General features: G+C 34.0%; 1 protein-coding gene across 1 annotated transcript; it reads right to left on the bottom strand.

The window, feature by feature from the left end:
* Positions 1 to 915: 915 nt before the first annotated feature.
* Positions 916 to 11,401, bottom strand: LOC139688184 (acetylcholine receptor subunit alpha-like 1). Its single transcript, XM_071585610.1, has 9 exons — positions 11,356 to 11,401; positions 10,092 to 10,249; positions 9,141 to 9,185; positions 8,924 to 9,027; positions 6,964 to 7,186; positions 6,298 to 6,493; positions 5,973 to 6,128; positions 3,347 to 3,516; positions 916 to 1,150 (listed from the first exon to the last, which is right to left on the bottom strand). The coding sequence occupies exons 1-9, from the start codon at positions 11,399 to 11,401 to the stop codon at positions 962 to 964; spliced, it is 1,287 nt and encodes a 428-aa protein (XP_071441711.1). The 3' UTR covers positions 916 to 961.
* Positions 11,402 to 23,293: the final 11,892 nt, after the last annotated feature.

Raw genomic sequence — 23,293 nt, forward strand, 5'->3', positions numbered from 1 at the left:
CTTGCTTTCCTTCCTCCTCTTCCCCTCTATCCAGAGCTATATATACTGTGTTTGACTTGCATTTTTACCTGATGATATTGTACCATAATGCAACCTAGGTAGTGAAAATAAAAAATTTTCTATGTGGAAAAGCCAAGTTGTTTATTTTCAAATTCAATATGAAGATTTTCCACCAAATAACACCAGATACTGTCTTATTTTTTATTTGCTTTATTAATAGTTTTTTGTTTCTATTCGGGTCCGCCGAGTAAAAATAAATACAACAGCAGCAACTTTCAAACCAGTGGTAAAAAATATCACACTAATACTTTTGTTGTAATTAAAAAAGCTAAAATAATTATTCTAGAATTAAAAAAATTGCAATTATCTTAACATATTAATAAAATGGAAGTTTTATGATAACATGAAAGAAAATCGTAATCCCAAAAAGAGCATTTCCTATTAGCGAGCTAATTAGGAGCCCACTGGCATTTTAATTGGGACTGAAGTGACCTGTTAGGTCGAATGGCTGGTGAAAGCCAATCTATGGTACGTGTTGCCAGCCCACCAATGTGTTTTTCTGATATATGCCTCAAGGTTCTGAGTTCACCAAGAAAATTAATATTTATTGTATCCTGGTTGATAGGTAACCAAATGCTTATGTGGCACAGCAAAATGGTACTAACACAGGTTTCAAGTCCAACACATCGTAAGCACATGCTGAATATTATAATAAAGAGTTCTTTACATATCTCTGACAAAAATAACTTGTATGAATGTTAATTAATTATTCCATGAATTTCACAATGTATGAAACGATGATTTCATAAAGGTAGATGAACTTATTTCAAGAAAAACAGATTTAATTCACAAAACAGCATGAAGATTCAATTTAATATATTGAATATAAACAATGTACATGCACTCCTTCTTTTATGAAACTTATTTCTGGTACTGTAAAGCCACATGCACTAATAAAAGATCAATTAAGTAAAGAGAATACATAGCAAAACAATCCAATGTAGGTGCAAAACAGAATTCTTTCGATGATTATTGATATCAGTATCCAATTCCATTGTAATTCACATTCCTTTGATTTGAACGAATAACCTTGAGAGTCTTCCTTACTCAATATACTGCCATCACAGAGGCGGTTGTAATACATGGCCACCTGTTTTGAAAATAGATATATTTTAATCTCTATACTTTAAGCAGCTAAAATGAATTTTTACTTGTAGTTAAGAGTAGACGATATGGTAGGCGGCCAACAAATGAGGTAGTTTGTGCCACTTGTTCCCCTGAGTAATTTTGTACAGGGTAGATTTAAGGATGTGGGGTTACAGTGAGAAATGTTATTAGTAAATAGCGACTGGTTGCACCAGATAGAAGCACAGCTGCCCATTGCACAATGTATCCAATCAAACACCCAGGGATTGGACACGATATTCATTTTATTAATAGTTTCTTGTTTCTATTCAGACCTGCCGAGAAAAATTGTTTACAACAGCAGCAATCTCCTCCTTTCCTTCCCCTAAGGACTATTAAGAAATCTAGAACTGAGGTGGGAATCCCTTTCCAGTTAATTCAAGAATCGTAGAATATTGCATTACTCCTTTGAAAAATTACAGCATAGCACACCTTTCTTGATACTCATAGATACAGCATAGCACACCTTCTTGATACTTGAATTTTTTTCTTAAATAGCATGCCCATATCTCTACATCTATACTTCACCTGATATTCCATCCTCTGGCTTCTCTCTCTTCCACTAAATGAAAATCAAGGTGAAGGAGTAAATATGTTTTTGGCATGTTAAGTAGTTCTAATAGAAATGACCAGAGATGTTGAGCATGAAGACCAGAAAGAACTTCCAGGACACCTAATAATCATGTCAACAATATGGATCCAAAGTTTGCACTCAGGATGGAGCTATTTCAAAGATAATCATTGTGACTACGACAACAGATATGCCTTGGTAGAATTTTTTTGAGGTAACATTTTGGGAAGCTCAAACTAGTAGCTTAAATGAATGAGGCCTTAAAATTTGAGGATTGCACTAATTAATTGTAAAATTTCATTTCAAGTATGGATTTGCATTGATTGGTAAAAAAATCTTTTTGAAGAATGTATATGATACTATTTTCTATTTAAAGAATTGCACCTGACTATAATGCATTAGTTGTATGCACCCCACTGGCTGGAAGTGTTGCATCACTCGAGAGAATGCATAAAAATTAGCCAGAATTCCTTTCATTCATGTGAAATGTGGCACTCTACAGGTCAGAAATGTGGGTCATTGAGAAAGTTGATCAGAGAAGAATGAAGGTCTTTGATATGTAGTGTTGAAGATGGATACTAAATATCAAGTGGCCAGTTAAATTAAGACAGGGCAATCAAAGAGAGAAGGGTAATATGGAGTGCTGTAAATAAAAGAAGAACGGGTTAGATGTTTGCCCAGGAGACATAAAAATTCATTGGTAGGACTGTAGAAAGAAAAATGGAAGGAATCACCCCATAAAGATGGCCAAGGATCACATACTATGGCCACCTAAAAAGAGATGTAAAAGAGGAGAGTGGGAGATTGTTGGCATCAGAAAGGGAGCATTGCAATCAACCACTATTCATATTGACATAACAAACATTTAATGAAGCTAAGCTTATTTAAGTTAGACCTCCGTAATTTTCTAATGTGCTCTCTTTGAAACTGTAGTAATAATAATAATTTGTTCATTTTTAAAAATGGTACAACCATATTAAATGTTGTCAAAATAAATATTACTTAATATAAAAACATAAGTTCTTAAATGTGATGAAGATTGCCCCAAATAATTCATCAAACAAGTAAAAGGGGTGAGCAAGTCACCAGGTATACACCCTATTCTTGAAACTCTGGATACAGTCCAATTTCATACAGTAAGTACTTGATGCCCTCCGAGTTATTTCATCGAATTTCACATATGCTATATGTGATTCAACAGTTTACATTATGCTTGAACTGCTGACATTCAGTCGTAATCCAGTTTCCTAATAGAGCTTAAAATGATGTCTAAACTGTGTGAAAGTAACCTTTCATTCACTGTCTCTAAAATTTCTCTGTAGGTAACTGAGTTACTGGCAAATATCTTATGCTATTCCTATTTGAAAATATTTGCTATTAACGTACACAAGTATTGGGAATAGAATCTTATTACCTGGATATATAACCTTATAATCTATAATTGATTAGTTATTAGTTAATTGAGATACATATATAAAATTTTAATCACATTTAAAGGCTAGAATTATTCAAAACAAATGTTAAACATATGCGAATTTAATGCAATAAAAGTGCATAATTACTTTTATAAAACGTGTAGTAGAACATTACCTTGTTACTTGGTTGTGGAAGGCAGAAGAACATAGCTAAAAACTTGGATTTTAAGAACCCACTGACTGATGATGGTATGCTTACAGGAGCAAAGAATATAAAACTTGAGAGAACGACTGAAGAAGCAATTGATACCCACACCATATGCATAATCACGATGAATGCTGAAACTGAAAAACCAGTCATTAGAATTGCCATTTGTAGTAGTTTCTGAATAAATTAATTTGAATATTCTTATACCACCCACCATAATAACATTTACATTAATATATGATGCATATTCATGCTTATTTTTGTTACTTTTTTTTATGTTAGTAATTGTTCAATCTTTATGATGGTTTTGAAAATAATAAAATATTAAATGACATTACTCTTTCCGTTCAGGAAACCGTAGTATTTAGCACTAAGGAATTCATATTGTAGGAATTCAGCTTTGATTTCTGGCATGCTGAAAACTAGGTGGGGGAATCCTCTTTCATATTTGCCTTCCTTTTCCCCAGCCCTCATTTTAGATGTCAATTTTTCCATCAACTATTAGTACATTTTAATCATTGGATTATTAAATGGAGCGTAGTAGGCATGAAGCTCAAGAGAGTGATTGGAAAGTCCTTCTGCTGGTTTGTATCTTAATTTCAACAGGTGTATTCAAATCTGAATTAAAAAGGATTGGAATAAGTATTCGAGCGGTGCTATTGTTTATCACACTTTTGTAAAACATCTACTTCCCTTTGACTAAAAATATGCCATTCAAAAAAATTTGAATTAAAGTATGTGCTAATTTTGGCTGCAAGACTAGTAGTCATAGTTATGACCTTAATCTGCTGCAGCTGATTTACCTTTTAGTAGCAGAGATATTGCAACAGCTGATTTCACTAAAACCTCCCCTAGAATTTGCAAATGAATGGTTAAACATTAATAGTTTTGAAATTGTTGCATTGAAATGCACATTAGCAGATGACTCCGTTAAAAGTTACTGTTGTGGCATCTCCCGAAGTTTCTTTGAAATTAATGGTTTTGTTTTATCCTGACTCAAACTGAGCTGGAGCTCCTTTGTATGTCTCTAAGGTCGGCAAGAAATTATCAAAAACCCTCTTCATTTTAAGATGCAAAGCATGTTAATACCTTTTGAGCATCTAAGATGAGATAAGGTACCTGCTCTGCTCCCTTCCAAAGTTACAATTATTATGGCCAAAAAATATGGGCCCCTGATATGGGGTAAAGCATGGGGTAAAGCTACTGATCAAAAGGCTGCGGTTTGATTCCCGGGCAAGCCTCTGTGGGCACCCTCAGCTATACTCAAACTATGTGATTTTTTGACTACCAGATCTTCCTGGGAAAACATAACCAACACAGGGAAAGGAACTGGCCCCCCTACCTAGAGGTGTGAATTTCACATGCCATTGGGCTTAGTAAGAGTACAAGGTGAACTCTACCATCACCTACCAAACCACCCTTAGGGTTGATTACTGTGTTTATGGTTCTTTTTTACCATCCAAAGAGAGAGGGAAAGAAAGAACACGCCCGCACTCCGGCGAGACTAAAGGAGAGTGAAATTATTGGATTGCATGGTGGCAAATACTAAGTATGGAGGATTAAAGAAAGAATTATTTATAGGGAAAACAAGAAGTCCATGCAATAGTAATCAGGGACTGTTTATGGCCCCTGATATGAAATTTATTTTTATGCTACAAAAAATGCTGCCAGGATATTAACCTACTCATTAAAATAAATGTCACTTCATGACCACTGCATACCTCTGTTTATTAGGTATAAAATGTTGACTTCATATAGCATGAATGTTTACAATATACTCTTAACTTTTGGGGAAAATTTCCCTTCAAGGTGTGAATTGCATGACTAGAACACAAGAAAAAAAAGACTTGATCTGTCAACCAACATGCATGAACAAAATCTCAATAACCCATGATGCCCATGGTCATCAAATCATTTAATCATCTTTCAGGGTCAGCAAGATTTATTAGTTTTGCCAAATTCAAAATAAAATTGCAGGAACTTGAGTCAAAATCATTCACTTTGACCAGATCCCATCAAAGATGAATTATTTTGTTGCTATGAAATCCCAGCATTTTCAATGTGCATGAATTGGATGACCTCATTATAGCATATGGAGTTACTCCCACAGTTCTGAAATTTGACATGGTTATACATTTATGACTGGCACTTAGTGTACAATACTTGGTTGATCATTATTTTGCTCATACTGGTACTGATCTTATCATTTGATTTGTAATACACCTTGTACTGCCCTGCTCCTTTCCAAGGTACAGTGTTGAATATTTAATGACCAATATAGTATTAATATCTGTTAGAACCAAAAGGTTGTTTCTGATTAGTGGTGGTAGAGGTCACCAAATTTGAAGTCCAACAGCACATAGTATTCATATATTTAAAATAAAAGTGTCAGAACCTTGCCCAGTGCCACCAGTGCTTTTCCACAGTCTTATGGCATCCAGAAAATAATATTGATTGAATCTTAACCATGGTGACCAAAGACATTGACCAGAGTTGAACCTTGGATTCTCTGCACTATCTATGATCTACAAACTGATCTATAACCTACCAACCGGAGCTAATTATTTTAAAAATTACATAAATGTATGCTTACAAACTGAAGGGAAGTCCTTGTTGTTATGATTTGGAATCACCTTCCAGCAAAACATTACAGAGAGAGATACTATCACAAGTGTAAAACATTGAATGCCCACTTTCAGAAGTCCCAAAGGAGAAGCCCAGAATGATAATAATGTTAATATGGAAATAGCTGAAAAAGAAATAACAATCATTGTATTAAATAATTAATTAATTTTGGGCATTATTAATTATATTAAATTAATTTAATTATTATTAAAATTAAATTAATTAGCCTGATGGGCATTAATGCCCATCAGGCTAAATGGAAGTTATAATAAAGAATTTGAATTCTAACTTACTTGCTAGGAATATCATCAGTGCACTGTAGTAAAAGTTATATGAGCGAGATAAATTAAACTCAATAATGATATGGTTTGGTTTTGGATTATTCATTGCATCCAAGTCCTTTTTAATATTCTTGAATGAAGGGATCCACTTTGTTTTCACATTCATTTTTTCTATATCCCATCCTTTATGTATTCTTGATTCATCAAGCTAATTTAAAAAGGAAAGTAATTTAGTTAACCACTAATATTCTCACAAAATTCAGATCATTTAAATCTGACAATGAGTCAATGCAATTTATTTGATTAGATAAAGTAGGTGCTTATGATAAAGTTATAGCTGTAGTCATCATTACTTGGAAAAGTTTACCACTGACATAAAGTAAAATATCTACTATTCCAATCAAAGTATCATGAAAAGTTATAATCAATATTTCCTTTTCATGAATTTTGTTGTTAAACTTTGATTGCATTCTGTTTAAGAGGATGCCAACAATTTGAAATATTTCTGCATCAGAAATATTTGGAAAAAATATGAAGGGTTGCTTGAAAATAGTGCAATATGTTTTTCTTTACAGAAAAAGTTATTTGAAGGCAGGCCAAAATTGGGGGAGAGCCAACTAACCTGGCAGAAAGTGGCTTGGAATCAACTTATGATTTGATCTAATTATCATCACTCACATGAATCCAATCCTTCAGGGGAATCATTTGTAAAGAGCCATAAGGACCAATCAATCCTAATTGAAGCTCACAAACATGTTTGTCCTTTGGCCACTTATGATGATCTATTCCTTTACAGAATGCAGTAAAATGGACAGCACGTTTCCAAAATGATGTTCCGTTTGAGTATACTCTCACCTTTGAATACCTAATGTTGTAGATTTCTAAATTCAAGTATGCATTGCTGTAATACAAATAGGTAAAAATACAGATTTGCAGCAGAATTGTACTGTTTAGAGACAGACACATGGATTAAAAATAAAATTTTAAAGTTCACATAAAAAGTTTATATTTTTGTGATTTTTGACTGCTTCAAAATATAGCACTTTTGAATAATTGACAAAACGTGTCTTAGGTACTCTTCTAATGAATATTTGTTATCATTATTAATTTATTGCTCTAGCATTCATATTAAAAAACATAAAGTGGTCATGTTCTATAATTCATGACTTGGCCCCAAGGAATTTTCTTATTTCCAAGCACGAGCCTTTCATGTTGGCCGTTTGATTTTTTTTACATCTTTACTAATGGTAACCATTGGCAAGTCTCTCATCTTAGTAAAAATTTCTTCACCTAATACAGCCCTTCTTTTAATATCCTAAAGACTTTTCTCACTTTCTCTAAAATACTTCTTAAATAGATAAAATATTCTACCTGATCTAGTTCATTTCCCCCAAATATAATCTTGAACTCTTATTTCTTGAAAACCTAATTTACTTTGTTTCCTAATTGGTTCATTCTTGTCCCATACCTACTGTGATGATTCTGAACGGCAGTAAACAATGCCTGCAATCCCTTGGCTGGCTGGCATACTAAATCTTAATAATCTGCAAATTTGACTTTTATTTGATGTTAATTTAGCATTTTAGTTCCTGCCTCCAGGCCTTGCTATGCTTCTCTTAGGAATGTTTTCACTTTCAATATGTTGACAAGTAAAGGTAGCAATGAGCAGCCATTTCTTACCTCTTTCCTAACAATGCCCATCCTGATTCTCCATCCGCTACCATATTTGTATGGCATAACAATGACACATGTAGAACATTCAGAGAAGTCATTTATCCCTCCAATGTACTACCATCTTCTGGTAAACATTATTTTTTTCTCCACATCTATGAAGGGTACAAATAAATCCTGACTGTATTCCTTTCTATCAGTGATCTCAATTCTGCCATGTCATCATGCATAAGCATTCTCTAACTAAACCTGAACTGATATCCTCCTAAATAATCATTTGCCCTTTTCTCCATTCCTCTGCAGATGATCCAAGGTGCATGCCATTTTTGCTGTGTGTAAAATCAAACATATTTCTCTAGTCTTCACATACTTTTGCTTTTCCCTTTATGAGATGGAATAAATACTGATCAAATGAAGTCTTCTAGCCAAATTCCTTCATCGAAATCTTATGATATGATATTATCTTAGCCTATAAACACTCTTAATTCCATCTTTTCCTAAATTCTTGAGTATTTCCACAGGAGTATTTTATAAGCCCCCTTCATTGTTTAATTTCACTGGACTATATTTGTACCATATAGCTCCTCTATACATATATTCTTTCCATCTTATCATAATTTCTTCTACTTCAATAATATTTTTCCCATTGCACCTTTATTAATATAAAAGCATGAATGGTATTATTAACATAGAAAAAATGGAGAATGCACAACTGCTGTTGCTAATTTTAATAAAATTGCAAACACAAAATATAAAAAAATAGTGAATATGCCTGCTTTGCCACTGTAAAATATAGTAAATCAATATGAATTCATAATATCATGGGTTGCTATAACTACATGCCTATATGTATGTATTGCACAGTCATATTCTGAGTATTCAGAATCATTCAAAATAGCAGCCCATGAAAACAGATAATTATAGAGGGCAAGTGTTACATAGTTAAATTATAATGATCCAAACCTACTTGCGAAGAACAACCTCTGGAGTCCACACTTCAAAGGAGTCAAAATCGAAATGCTGTCTTCCATATTCCTCAGCAGACCATGTCATTCTGCTGTCTTCCCAATGCTAGAATGATTTATAATAAAAAGGAACTGTTACTTTTGCCACTACAGATAGATATATGTCATGAAACAGCTAATTATTATTTTGTATAATCAAAATATTTTTTATGTTCCTACCATTAAAAGCTCCCCATTCAAAACCAAGATTGATCTTTCATCAACCTGAAAATATAAATTTTAGTTACTGCAGTATAATCCTTAATATACTTGACATTTCTGTCAGGGAAGGAGATAGGCCTACAGGACTCTCATCCCAAAACACAAAGAATAGAAAACTGGCGACTTGACATCAAGATTGAAACTCTGCCCTGAATTCTTATGCTATGAACTATGGATGACTGTACAAAACAACTAGAAAACTTCTGGATATGTGTTCAGAGAGATAGTATCTCAAATTTTCCCCATGAATGAATAATTACTTCTTGGAACCTGCCCTAGGCACATAGTTTCACTTTTTTTACCAAATAACTTTCATATGGTCAACACAGGAAAAGTGACAAGGGCAGGACCTTTATCTAGATTACATAAACCTCAGGGTTTCAGGTTGACTTATAACTACTATATTATTGATGGTCACAATCATTTTTAATTTCTTTCCTGGAGAATAGCAACTCTTTCAGCTGGTGCCATGCCAATAATTGTGAAATGAAACAAAACGACACACTTTGAAAATAATTTATACAAAGTTGAAAAACTGAATTCCTATTCATATTTGAGTAAATATAGATTCAAACCAGCCACATAGCCAGAGTTAGTTCTCTTTGGGGTGGTCTTGAAGTTTGAATATCAAAATAGAAAACATACAGTCATTTATGCTATAAAAATTTAGAAATTTCCGATAACTTAAGGAGTAGGTCATTATCCACCAACATCATAAACAGCCTATATTTTTTAGAAAGTTACACATGAGATTCATGGTCATGATGAAATCCAAGATTCAAAAAGCTTGTAAAGGTAGTAGCAGCATATTGGCACAATCATATAAAGATAAATTTCAACAATTGAGCTCATGTTGATTTAAAAAACAAGGAAATGGGACTGTATTGGTAGAAAAAATACCATACTTACCAAATTCATATAATTACAAGTGAGGTGAATATACACATTGGTATAGTTAGATGTTTCTGGATTAATGGGTGGTTCAATCTCGATATCATAGTCTCTTTCCATGAAAAATTGGATAATATCAGTATTTTTACCCTGAGATTTAGAGTTATGATATTTTTCTGCAAATAACATCATAAATTATTAAACCATATATACTACATTTATGACTACTGTAAATATACAACTAGATGAAGACAAAACACATAAATAATTAGCCTACATGTTTTGCTTCATTTTTAAATATTTTAATTACCTAAAGATGTAGAAAATTCCATTGTAAAACATAAGTAAACATGAGCACACACACACAGACACACATGTATTTGTATGTGAATGAAACCATTCATGAACCTCTCAGGTATAAACAGTAACATATATTATATTACTTCAGTCATGGTGGTCATAAATACATTAGATACTATCTCAATTGATTAAGATAAGATAAACTCTTACCTTCTTATGTGCACCTTAGTGATGATTAAGTAAGTAAGAAATTGAGTTGCATGTACATAATTAAGGTACACACATCTATGGATTAAGTTTCTTGCCAGAGTTAATACTGATTAAACATAACAAACCACTTTTATAAACTTCTCTAGTGACATCCACTGAAAATTGTGCATATTTTTGATATTCATAACTGTATAAATACCTTTAATTTTGGTACAGTTGAAATCCCATTCAGCTGAAATATTTCCCCAGCTGGAGAAAGAGAAATATTTTATATCAAGAGGGTGTTCATCCTCCCATTCCATAAAGGGATACACTTCTCCTCTTTTACCAACTTGTATCATTCCATGTTTACTGATTCTGACCCAAAAACCCCGCTTCTGTTTGGGAGACAAAATCGCTGGAGTATCAAGTCTTATTTTAGATAATTCATATTCCTTACGACGGATATAGGAGAATGTGTTTTTTCCAGCACCAATGACCACCTTAACAAGATAGTTCAAAATAAATCCATTAGTTCAAGGATGGGAACCATGGATCACCAACTTGATGCAGTGGACCAAGCATATTAACAATGTAGCATATACTTAATTAGGGCTAAGATAATACCTGTATCAATGCAAAGGGGCATTACAAGCATTTAAATAAATATCAGTTGGGCCCAATTCATCTTGATTACTGTATATTCAATAAATGGCAATATTTAAAACATACCCCATTATGCATGTGAGAATATCTCCGGATGAGTCATAAAATATTATTCAGTTTCACTCACTTCCATTTGGATGCTCAGGGTGGAGGCCCTCAAGGCAATCTGGCATATAAAGTTGTGGTACACTGTTATAAACTCACACTCTCATTTATGCAGATTCCCTACCCCTTGTGATTGTCTATGGTTCATTCTGAAATCCAATCTTACCCATTCAAATTAAAAGAGATTTATACCTTGCCAGAGATCTTCATGGTCATGTTATTTTCTCAATTCACCAATCACATTTAGGGTGATTTTCAGCCAGTACCAAACCAACATACAAAATATTTTTTCTAAGTGGGACAATCAACTAGGATCATTCCATATATTATCATTAATTACAGCTGTCCCACTCTCCTAAGGGAGATGGTAGTGACCGCATAAATTGCACCTTGGTTAACTGAGAAAAAAATTTCAAAGGAATTCAACTGGATATTGCTTAAATTAGTTTTCCATGTTATTTAGTCAGAAGGAATATATCCAGTTTATTTACCAGGGAAATATAAATATCTATTTTGAAATTAATTTTAGAATTATGGAAAAGAAATTAAATTTGAACTTTTGACTGGAAATGATGGAATCTTGGCTTGCAGCTTATCCCCTCCCTGCTTTTCCCATTGAGAAATGAATTGCAACTTATGATAAAACTGAAACACTCCCTGAGTGTACATAGATGAAAGACTGAAATTTGGTATGAATGGTTGTAAGTTACTTCCATCTTAACCATTTCATGGTTTGGGCTGTGACTTAATTCGGTGACATGCTCAAGGATGCATCATTTTCAGCACATAGCTCGCAGTAAGTGAAATGAAACATATTTTATGACATATTAAAGTTCTTTATTATCATTGAAGTTTTCAGCCAAAGTAGCTCTTCTCTTTGCCCACATGTTCTACATATTATCATATATTTTTGCCTCAAAGGGAAAATGGAACTATTTCAAAGGGAAAAGGGAACTTTCAATTTCAAATCTAATACAAAATATGTGTTGGCCTTGCCCCAAGATAAGGGAAATTAAAAGCAATTGTACATCAAATTACACTTTACTTCATACCTCATAGGCAGCCTCGATCTTAGCAGGAAAAGGTCTTTCACTGAACTTAATATGAGCATCACTTGGGGATTTAACTTTAAATTCAAATAAAAGTGTGCCATCGCCTGATGACTTTAAATCTGATATTTTATAAAAGTGGCCATAAGAAAAATCTGATGTAAAGAATTTGCTGCAGTTGGTCTCTGGAAAAAATATTTTTCAATAGGCATAAAAAAATACCTTTCTGAGCATTTTTATTGAGGGAAACATGTATCAAATGTAATTTTTTGAAAACTTACAATATTTTGGACAAAGAATATCATCTTCAAATACCCGAATGGACCCAACCAATTAACATATTGTAAGTTAAAGAGTGAAACAAAATATGTATATTTTTACTTTTTGATAAATGGAAATATAAGGCAATTCAATGCATTATATCTGAGAGTATGAATCTCAAATGAGTGCCAGTAAATTTCAAAATCTGTGAAATTACATTCTGGAAAATAAAATAATTCAAAGTTAAAATATAACTATTGTGTCACATTTTTTAGTTTGGAGGAAGAAAATTTGTAGGTTAAGACACCAAAATATTTTTAATACCATGATGCAGGCGAGTCCATCTTCCCATGGACTACAACTTGAAAATGTGGTGTGGTGAAAGGGTTTCAGTGCCCCAATGACTCCTGTATCTGTATTAGCAGGTAAAAGCAAATGCCTATGAGGCAATAGCAAAAGTATGACCATCCAGGACTGAGGGGTCAGGCTACCAACAAAATTGGAGGGTGCATCCATTAATTGTGTGATGCATTTTAGGAAACTACTTTACCCCTCTCAATTGCATTGTTGACATTTGGACAGTCCCATACCCATTGATTTTTTTAGAGAACCACTGTGAATGTGATTTCAAGCTTATTACCACATGGTAAACATATTTGAAAAAGAAATAGAAATTTAATCCCAATATTATCATAATTTAAAATGTACAAAATTAAAATGATTAAAATTTGCTTACTTTTTTGGAACTTGGCTATCTGTACCAGTAAAATGTCTAACTACCAAAGAATGATTCAGAGGCAACGTGTAGTCACTGGATATATATATATATATATATATATATATATATATATATATATATATATATATATATATATATATATATATATATCCAGTGACTCCAGAGTATCCAGTACATATATAGTAGTCACTGGATATATATATATATATATATATATATATATATATATATATATATATATATATCCAGTGACTACTATATATGTATATACATATATATTACCTAACCAATTTATAATATAATGAGACAGGTTAAGACAATATCCATTTTAATATCTTCCTAGGGGGGTTGAAGATCTTGATCATAATTAACTTAAGAGTGATTTAATGCATATTATTATTCAAAATAATTACCAGGAGAGAGGAATGAAGTTTCAAATGGAAGAATAACAAAAGTAACTCGATAAAATTCCAAGTGAAGACTAATTTTCGAGGCTTTAGGCAGAAAAGGAGAAATCAATAGGAAGATGGACAAAAGAAAGAAACGTAAGAAAGTGAATATGGAATTTCAAATGCGGTTGATAGAGAAATGTGATTATGATAAGAGAAGTGTGATTATGCGAAGACATTTGAGGGAGGGAAAGATACTGGAATTTGAAAAAATTGGTAGGAAAATAAGCAGAAACTATTTCATTTACAAAAGATAAAACCTGCGAACAATATAGTAATCAATCTCAGGGTTATAATAAATGACGGAGCTCACGTCATTTCAAGCCAAACAACATATGAAAATTACTCATTCAAGTTAGTTTTTGCTCTTTTACATTTGCCACCTCGGTTTCGTAAAACATTTCGATTTCCAGTAATTCGTACTTGTTTTATTCTTTCTTTCAACAAGATGTATAGAATATAATTTCGTCGACTTAATTTTGCCCATTTTGAGGACGATTTCCATTCAAGTCCAAGGTTCTTCTGTAGAGAAAATCGACCGATATTTGCAATGCCGATCACACTAATCGGCTCTAAATGAAACATTAATCTTCATATCTTCACTAAAATTGAAATGAACATCGAAATCTAGAATTATAAATTGTATTGTGACCATTGTGTCAGATCATCAGTGCTCCATGTTTGTGACCAACCGCGAAAAAGGATGATACGTTGACTATTTTTACAATTATAGTAGTCGTTTAAGTTCTAAAATTTCATTCTCTTACCTTCCAAATAAGAAACTTCAGTTGAAGAGCATACACGAGAAATAAAAAGAAAAAGTATCAAATGTCCCAGCGGAAAAACCATGATTATGCACTTCTCAGATTTGCCTGGCCGCCGCTCAAAAGCTAAGATTTTTTTAGCCAGTGGGGGGGCGGCGATAAGGACTGAATGGGGCCAAAGGCTATAGAAATTGTACCATGTGTCAAGAACGAAAGAGGAAATGAGCAAAAGAGCGCGTTGATATTGATGTTAGGAACTTGATATGGGGGTATTTTGAATGTAGGTACACGCAATTCTGTTCTGATTTACCGAAGGTCACGAGTTAAGTCAAAGTTGTATCCTGAAGATGTAACGACCCGCATCGCGCGTATCTTCGTAATTTACGTGTCCATGTTGCAACCTGTAGATGTAACAAATGAGACACATAATTTCATTACAAATGCAAGGCGATTTCCAAAACGTTGATGAAATTAATAGAGAAATTCTCCAATATTCATAATATTTAATTACACCAACGCGCTATGGAATTGTGGGATATTTTACTCATTCAATTTGCTGTTGTGGTTTCCTCGACCGATAACCTCAGTGAGTGAATTTAAAATTAGCCAGCGGTTTTAGATTTGGGGCCTAATAGTCCCGAATACGCGGCAGAAAATAGGGAAGAGGTATGAGCTTCTTCTTAAGAAACTCCAGACAGACTCGTCGCACATCTCTTAAAGCACTTACTTACCAGTGAATCCGGAAATTAAAAATGTCTTAGAGAACAGCATTAGAAGAATACACAAGTTTCAACATGATAGTTGCATTAATATTGTAGGTTCATACAGCCTTAAGCAAATTAGAATTTAACCATTGTGCGGTAACCTTAAAAGGAAGGCCTTGAATACAAGGTTCCCATCCACATCAAATCTCACTCACTTCCGTTAGTGCCCTATTTAATCCTAAAATTTTCTAATTTGGGTATTGAGGTATTCAAAGATAAGAGAATATTCGACGCAGAATATCGAGTCTTCGAATTTTATTCCAGGACGTAATTCACCCAATCAAATATCAGTGTTTTAAAAATTTATTGACGAAATTCAAATAATTTTCCTAGGCTTTCGAGTATATTTTTTACTAGCTAACATGACACAATCATTTTAATATTGTACTAAGGCTTTTTAAGGGTAGGGGGCTACGTTATAGACGAGGGAATCCACCGAATCTTGGTATTCGTAAACGGTTACCATTCAATTCGTTTAGTCGATCGTTAAAAAAGAGATCATTTGAAGAACATACAAGAATAAGTTTAAATAAGGCAAAAATCACAAAAATGATCCGTTTTTCCCATTATTTCGATATTTGCCTGATTGATACGGTTATCTCTCCATATACACCGTAGGTATAGCGATAATATCCTCAGCATTTGAAGTCTTGGTCATGGCTTAATTTTTTCACTGTATTCTAACTTGTTGTCAATTTTATGGAAGTTTTACTTATTCTAGTATTTATTTCCTTTATCTTAAAAATAATGAATTCCACGATCACCTTTTTTCTTTTAGATTGTTAAAAGTTTTGTATTTCATTGTCTCCTTTACCCATTTCATTTTATTTTTCACACTTTTTAGAAGTACGAGCAGCAAAAACTCGTCATTTTTCATTGGGATTACCTTGAAAAAGTTTGCACACTACAGCTACAATTGCTTATCATTACCTGCATGTTTAGGTGAAGTTTCTTGTAAGACTAATATGAGTCCCTAGTCTACCTTAGCCGAAATGAGGACGCAGATAATTAATTATGGATAGACGAATGAATTTTAATAATTCCCCCCAGACTGGTGAAATTCTAGTTTTTGTGCATTTTTCACCGCTGCATTGTGAAGGTACGAAACATTTTACCAGGCGTTAAAAATGATATTTAAATAGCCGTCCATTATGAACATTGGCATAAATGTCGGCGGATTAGCTTCGCAAATGTGCATGGGCTATTTGCTCTCGTTAAAGAAGTGCTCATCACACTGACTCAAGCTGCATAGCTAAGGACATGACTCAATCGACGGCTAGTTTTGGCCAGATTATATAAATATACACTACATACGTGAAAGTTCATCGCTTCTAGGAGTGGATGACCCCTACACATAAAAGCAACCCAAAATTAACAAATCTCGCTCTAATTTCTTAACTTTCCCGAATAAGCAAACGAATAATAATTACGGTAGTTCTGGCGAAAATTATTATCCATGCTGAGAGGTACACGAGGTTGTTGAGTTGATTTACATATGCTTCTGTTTCCTGTTAATGCTTAAGGCTGGAATCAAATTCGTGATCTTTGAGTAGGCAGACAACCGCGTTTTCAAAATAATCTGACCGGTAATTTATTTGAACTGTAGTGATATAATTCTGAAAACATGACAAAGAAAGTGAAACAGTGAGTTATGACGACAGAGCTAAAAATCTACCAAATCACAGTTGAGAACCTGAAGGTCGGTTTGATAGGTGGGGGTAGAGCACACCTACAGCTGATTGTCATTGATCGGCCATCCGCGTAGCATTTTATACAACCAAAGTAATCAGCCCAAAAGTTAGATTGGTAGATAAAGGTAAAGCTCAACGAATACAACACCCAATACACGAGAAATTTGCACATTACGAGATTTGCTATTTATATTTTGAGCCTTGACAAAACTAAGTGCTTTAGGCGCCATCTGAAAGTTTCTCTTTTAACGCTCACTTTCTTTAGAACATTTTGTCGTTTGATCATAACTTATGTTGTTTACAGTGATTCGACAATTTTATCTCAGCGAAAAAATGGAGTTAACTCGTGAACACTTTCATGCAATAATTTTTCTTACGATTTCCGACGTGGATTATCAATACAGGAGTGCATCAATCAACTTACTTCCACTTTTGGCGATGAAGCCCCATCCTATGCCACTGAGAAACGCTGGTATAACGAACACCATCATGGCCGAACTAACCGCTCAGCGACGAAAGTCGTCCGAAATCAGTGGCTGTACCAGAAAACATTGATGCTGTGAAAGAACTAGTAAAGGAAGATCGTCATGTGACCCTTTGTGAGATTGAAGCATCCTTGGGGATTAGTATGACTGGCATCAATAAGATATTGCACGACCATTTAGATGTGAAAAAAATTTGATCGCATTGGATCCCGCCTAATTTGACAAAATCTCAAAAAGATGGTCGTGTCAATTGGTACAAAGAAATGTTCAACAAATACAATTGCGGTGCATAAAAAGCTGCGTATAACATCTATACAGGTGACGAATCTAGGATCTATACGTATGAGCCCGAAAAAAAACAGCAATTCACTGTATAGGCCTTCTAAGACGAGCCAAAACCGACAAAAGTGATTCGTGCACGAAGCACATTGAAGCAAATGATTGCCTGTTTCTTCGAAATAACTCGACATGTGACGACCGTGCCGTTACAGCAACGTAGAATGCAAGCTCTCACAGATCGGCTGAAACAACTACCTATTTGATTGGCCAGGGTCATCCTCCGTACAGCCTGATTTAGCATCAAATGACTTATTTTTATTCCCGTTTATCAAGAAAAAATTGCGTGGCCAACCTTTTTTGGCGCCTGAAGAAGCAGATACATTCAAAAACCATGTTTTGGCGGTACCTCAATCGGAGTGGAATAAGTGTTAGAAAAATTGAGTCAAGCGCATGCAAAACTATATTGATTATCCTGGAGAATAATTCGAAAAACAATTAAGCCATTTTCAACAATAAATTACTGTCTTTTCATTACTAGGCTCAAAATATAAATAACAACCCTCGTATAACAAGGGAAGAGGGGTCAGTTCCTTTCCCTGTACCATGTGTTTTCCAAGAAACATCGAATAGCTGAAAAATCACGAGTTTCACACATTTTCAAGTTAAGCTGAGGATCTATTGATGCATCACTCAAAATCCAACCTTGGGCTTTCATAACTCAGCACCCTATCCTCTCGCCTACAACTTAAACCATGGGTGCATGCAATTTTGGGGTAGAGGAGGTGTGTCATTTCATCGAGTTTCCTTACTGGGGGGTACAGGAGAAGTCTTACATTGCATAATTTTAGCCATTGTTTATGAAGAAAGAAATTAAAATATCCTTTATCACCCATGATGATATAATGCAAAGGGGTCTAAACAGGTCTAGCAAGTGACATATAAACATAAAGAAGGACCACACTGACGTTTTAAACTCAAGAAGTGATTTGCGTGTATAACCAATAGATTTCATGTGTATGTATATGGTTAGTATTGAAGTGTTCGAGCAATCAGGAATACAGTGGACTCTATTACATACTGAGAGAGAACCTCTTATCTTAGCTTGTAAAGGTCTTCCCAGACTTGACTGAAAAAGGCTCAGCTTGTACTCCTTTGATGAATTGTACTTCACCACCACCAGTCTGCACAACTATGCTCCTGGCTAGCCCAAAGAAACAGACAAGGTTACGGAAACAGCGGCTTATTCAAGTAAAATGAGATTCCTTGGAGAGAATAGTATCTTCATGAGGACTTGGCTACTTGTAGAATTAACCCTATATCTCTCGTATTGGTTTGCAGTATCCATTTTGTTAGCACAAGATTTCTTTCTATTTTCATCTATGAAATTTGAACAAATTTTCGCTATCGCTTCTATATGACATTTTTTTGGTAAAAACATTAAATACAAAAAGATTTACCCATAAATTATAGCTTAAACTCTATTCAAATTAAATGAGGAATACAATGTATCTTTCCACTGTCATTGTCCGGTAGAGGATATTTGAAAAAAAAGGACAGTGGAAAGATACATTGTATTCTTCGTTTAATTAACATGAATTTCCACAAAGTTGAGCCGGGAACAATTGAATATTTAAACTCTATTCATTTACAAAAATCCTTTTCTGAAACAAAATGCTCCAAATAGTAACAAGGAGTATATTTTCTTTAAGTATGCACTGAAACCCAATTATAAGGCTAATTCCAAAACTTATCATTGATGCCGCCATGAAAAAGAAACAGCACCATTTTTTAGGGGATGTGCCTTAATATAGTTAATTAGTTCAATTACACTTGTATTTCGTTGCAGTTCCACTCACCAATGACTAAATTCACTGATAAAAAAATAATGAAATGATAGTCATGGTATGTATCTGTTTTAAATAATATTTGTTCACAAGTAGAATAATTTGGGAAAACAATGAGATAACATGAAATTAAAGCTACATATTGTCACTTCGGTGAACAAAATGCACAACTCAAACCAGCAACAAAATTTCTCACATGTAATCATTGCATCTCAAAAATCAAAGATAAATACCCACAAAGTTCTGATCATTGCTTACATTTCTGAGCATGCAATGAAAGAGAAACATTTTTAGGCATGAAAAAAAATTAAAATGAAGCCTGAAAAGCTCTAGGCAACAACATTACAAAAAGAAGTTGACCGCTGAGAATCACTCAGCTTTGAAAGCTGCATCAACAAAGCCTTAACTCCATCCTTGTTGCAAATTCCTGACAATGGTTTACTCTGAGCCTAAGTTTTCACCAAACATGTTAGGCTGACTGGTGAAGATTTATTTTGTTCACCATTGGGTATTTTGTGCTGGCTTTTGTCTTCACTTGGCTCTTATACTTAAGCAGCATTTCCCTATTTCCTGATAATTGTTTACTGAGACTATACAAGAAAAAACAAGGTGAAATTAGACAATGAAATGGATTCTAGTTTGAGTTGCTACACTTTCAGAGCAGCTAGAGAAAACTAAGATATAAAGTGATGGGGTGAGGGTAGGCAATTGATGACAAAGATAGGAGTCAAACACAGTAATGAATGCTTACTCATCTCTTATTTGCTTGCACTTGGTCCGAGATGCTGCCAAAGGAGGCAATAATATGTAATAATTATATTCCAATACATACAATCAAGTAATAAAAAAGATATTCTCAGCTGGTATAAAATGGAGTAAATGTGGCAAATTGTAACATTTTGTAGAAATAGTGACATGTAAGTTTTGCAGATTGAAAGAGTGACATCACTACAAAGTCATGTTTTGAGTCCAGTGCAAATGCTAACTAATGCAACTTCTGCTTCAGAATTTTTTGTGCATTTATCAACCTGTTAAAAGTTCATTTCATTTCATTATATATATTAATGCCATTAAAATTTTAAAAAATGTTTTCACCCTTAGTCGTGTACTTTTATCAGAACAGATATCATTGCAGTGCTAACAGAGAAAAATGCTTTCATCAAATCTAAATTAGCTTTTTCTTTTTTTTTTGTCAAAAACAGGGCATCTCTTTGATTTCCTTGTGAAGGCTTCCGCGGAGTGAAGATATTGAAGATCTAAGTCTTCAGGGATTTACTCCATGTTGAGCCATATTTCTGGGACAATTTTGGCATCTCTTTGATATTAATAATAGCATAATTGAAGGCAAAATTAATGGAAAGCAAATAGTGGATTAGGAATTGTAAAAGGGTAGTTAAAAGATTTGTTCCACCAATGCCATTAAGTGACTCACAGGTGTCCAATTCGCAAACCCAAATACAATGCCAGATATGAAAAGAGAAAAATCTTATTCCATCTTTTTTGAATGAACTGCTTCATAGGTATTTATGTCAAGATATGAAGTTATAATATCAAATGAGAGAGGTGCCATTTTTGCTTTTTTAAGGCCTTGGGAATTCGATTATACAACAAAACTTCCTCAATAGGTACGGAATAATGACAATTTAAAAGAAGGAACATTCAATCATAAATCATGAGAAAATAAAAATAAAAATTATTTTTTGATGAACAAGATGTGCAGCATATTCCTATATAACCATTGATGTGGAGGGATAATGAGGACTATTACACATAATATACACTTGCTTCTTTCTTTGTTCATTGAACCTTCTCCTTCCATAATTTCATTTTTGCATCCTTTATTTTATCTCACCCACCCTACATGATTTTATCATTTTCCCAACAATTTTTCCTTTTCTTTCATTCAAGTAATCTATTGTTAGGTTTTGGGCATTATCAGAAATATTAAATGTCAAGGACTTGTAAATTATCCCCTATCAAATCCTAAAATCCATTTGTTTTATTTACTCAAGTTCTCCAACCATCTTCAAACACTGAAAGACTAGAAATAAATCCTTAGGCTTCTTTGATAGCTATCTAATGAAAGATCCATGCTGCTTCTGGGAATTACATATGCGATGGTGATTCCCGTAAGCAGCATGGATCCTTTACTGAAATACTAGCTTATCATCTGTAAATTAAAGCTCACATTTTGGAAATATACTTTACAACAAACTTTTAACTGACCTTAGTTCAATTATCTGCCTCCACCAACAATCCCTTCCTTGAAAATACATCTTTTTTGTTTCACCAATTCTTTAATATTATTATTAATTTCATCTTCCATTAAAGTTTTACATAAATATGGGCATTTTCAACCAGTCTTTCGGAAAGGGAATTTAAAGATGCATTTTGATTCATGTAGACTCCTATTGCACATTATAAAAACACTAGTGCCAGCAGATCAACAGAATAAACCTTGATCCAATTTGGCATTTCATTTTTAATCATCAGACCTCTGAATTTGACTGAGGATAATAGTTTTAAAGTGCAATTGAGGAAAGTGAAAGGGACCACACTAAAAAAGGGTAAACATTTAAATAGTGCATCTAGCTAAGTTTTATAACCTACAATACTCATTTATTCAGCTTTTTCCTCCTACTTCCATAATCATTTTCATGAATAAGTATGTATTAAAATTATATTTCATCCATTTTCTTATTACGCATCTTTGCCAAGAAGTTTTTTGCCCTGTTCTTCTATACGAAAAGTGTAGGAATCAAAACTCCCTGATTGGGACAAGATAATTGCAAGATTTCACATGCAGTGAAAAGAAAGTGTTGGCTAGGATTGTGACAGTTTTGGTCTTTTTAAATAATTATTAATCATATTCCTTTCAACAAAGACAGGACACAAGTGGTCTGTCCAAAAAATACGCGAACTGGTGCAATCTGGTGGCCGTGACGTGGACTATAGCCCCGCCCACTAGCGGCGCTAGTTGCTCGAGACCCAATGAGCCGTCTGTGCTTGGCAGATTGTTGAGCTGTGCGTATGGTGCCAGTTATGTTAGTTTCTGTTGTCCTTGTTTTTACTGTTTGTTGAAAATGGAAATTGACAAAATCACGGAGCATTGAATCAACATCAAGATTTTTGTGAAGTGCGGAGTAAAAGTTATCAAGAAATTACTCAAATGTTGACAGCTGTTTCTGGTTATAATGCTCTGAGGAAAACATTCATTTTCAAGTGAATTCAGCATTTTAAACTTGGCCGACAAGACACCATGGATGATGCAAGGCCAGGACGACCTTCAACCACCTGTGTTGACAACAACATTGATCGTGTTCAGTCCCTTGTCCTTACCGACCGTCGAAAAACTGTCCGTATGATAACTGATGAACTGAATTTAGGAAAATCGCAGTGCACACTATTTTAACCGAACATTTGGGTTTCAAAAACTCTGAGCAAAAATCATGCCCAAGCTGCATTGATTGTTCACCAGTTTCTGGCAAAAAATTCAATCACCATCCTTGATCATCCTCATTATTCACCAGATCTCGCCCCCTGTGACTTTTTCCTATTCCCAAAATGCAAAAATGTGATGAGGAGACATCACTGGGAAGATGTGGACACAATAAAGCAAGAAACGATGAGAAAAT

The sequence above is a fragment of the Hetaerina americana genome, unplaced genomic scaffold (assembly GCF_022747635.1).
Source record: "Hetaerina americana unplaced genomic scaffold, ioHetAmer1.1.p SCAF_2, whole genome shotgun sequence".
In the NCBI taxonomy this organism is placed as follows: Eukaryota; Metazoa; Arthropoda; class Insecta; order Odonata; family Calopterygidae; genus Hetaerina; species Hetaerina americana.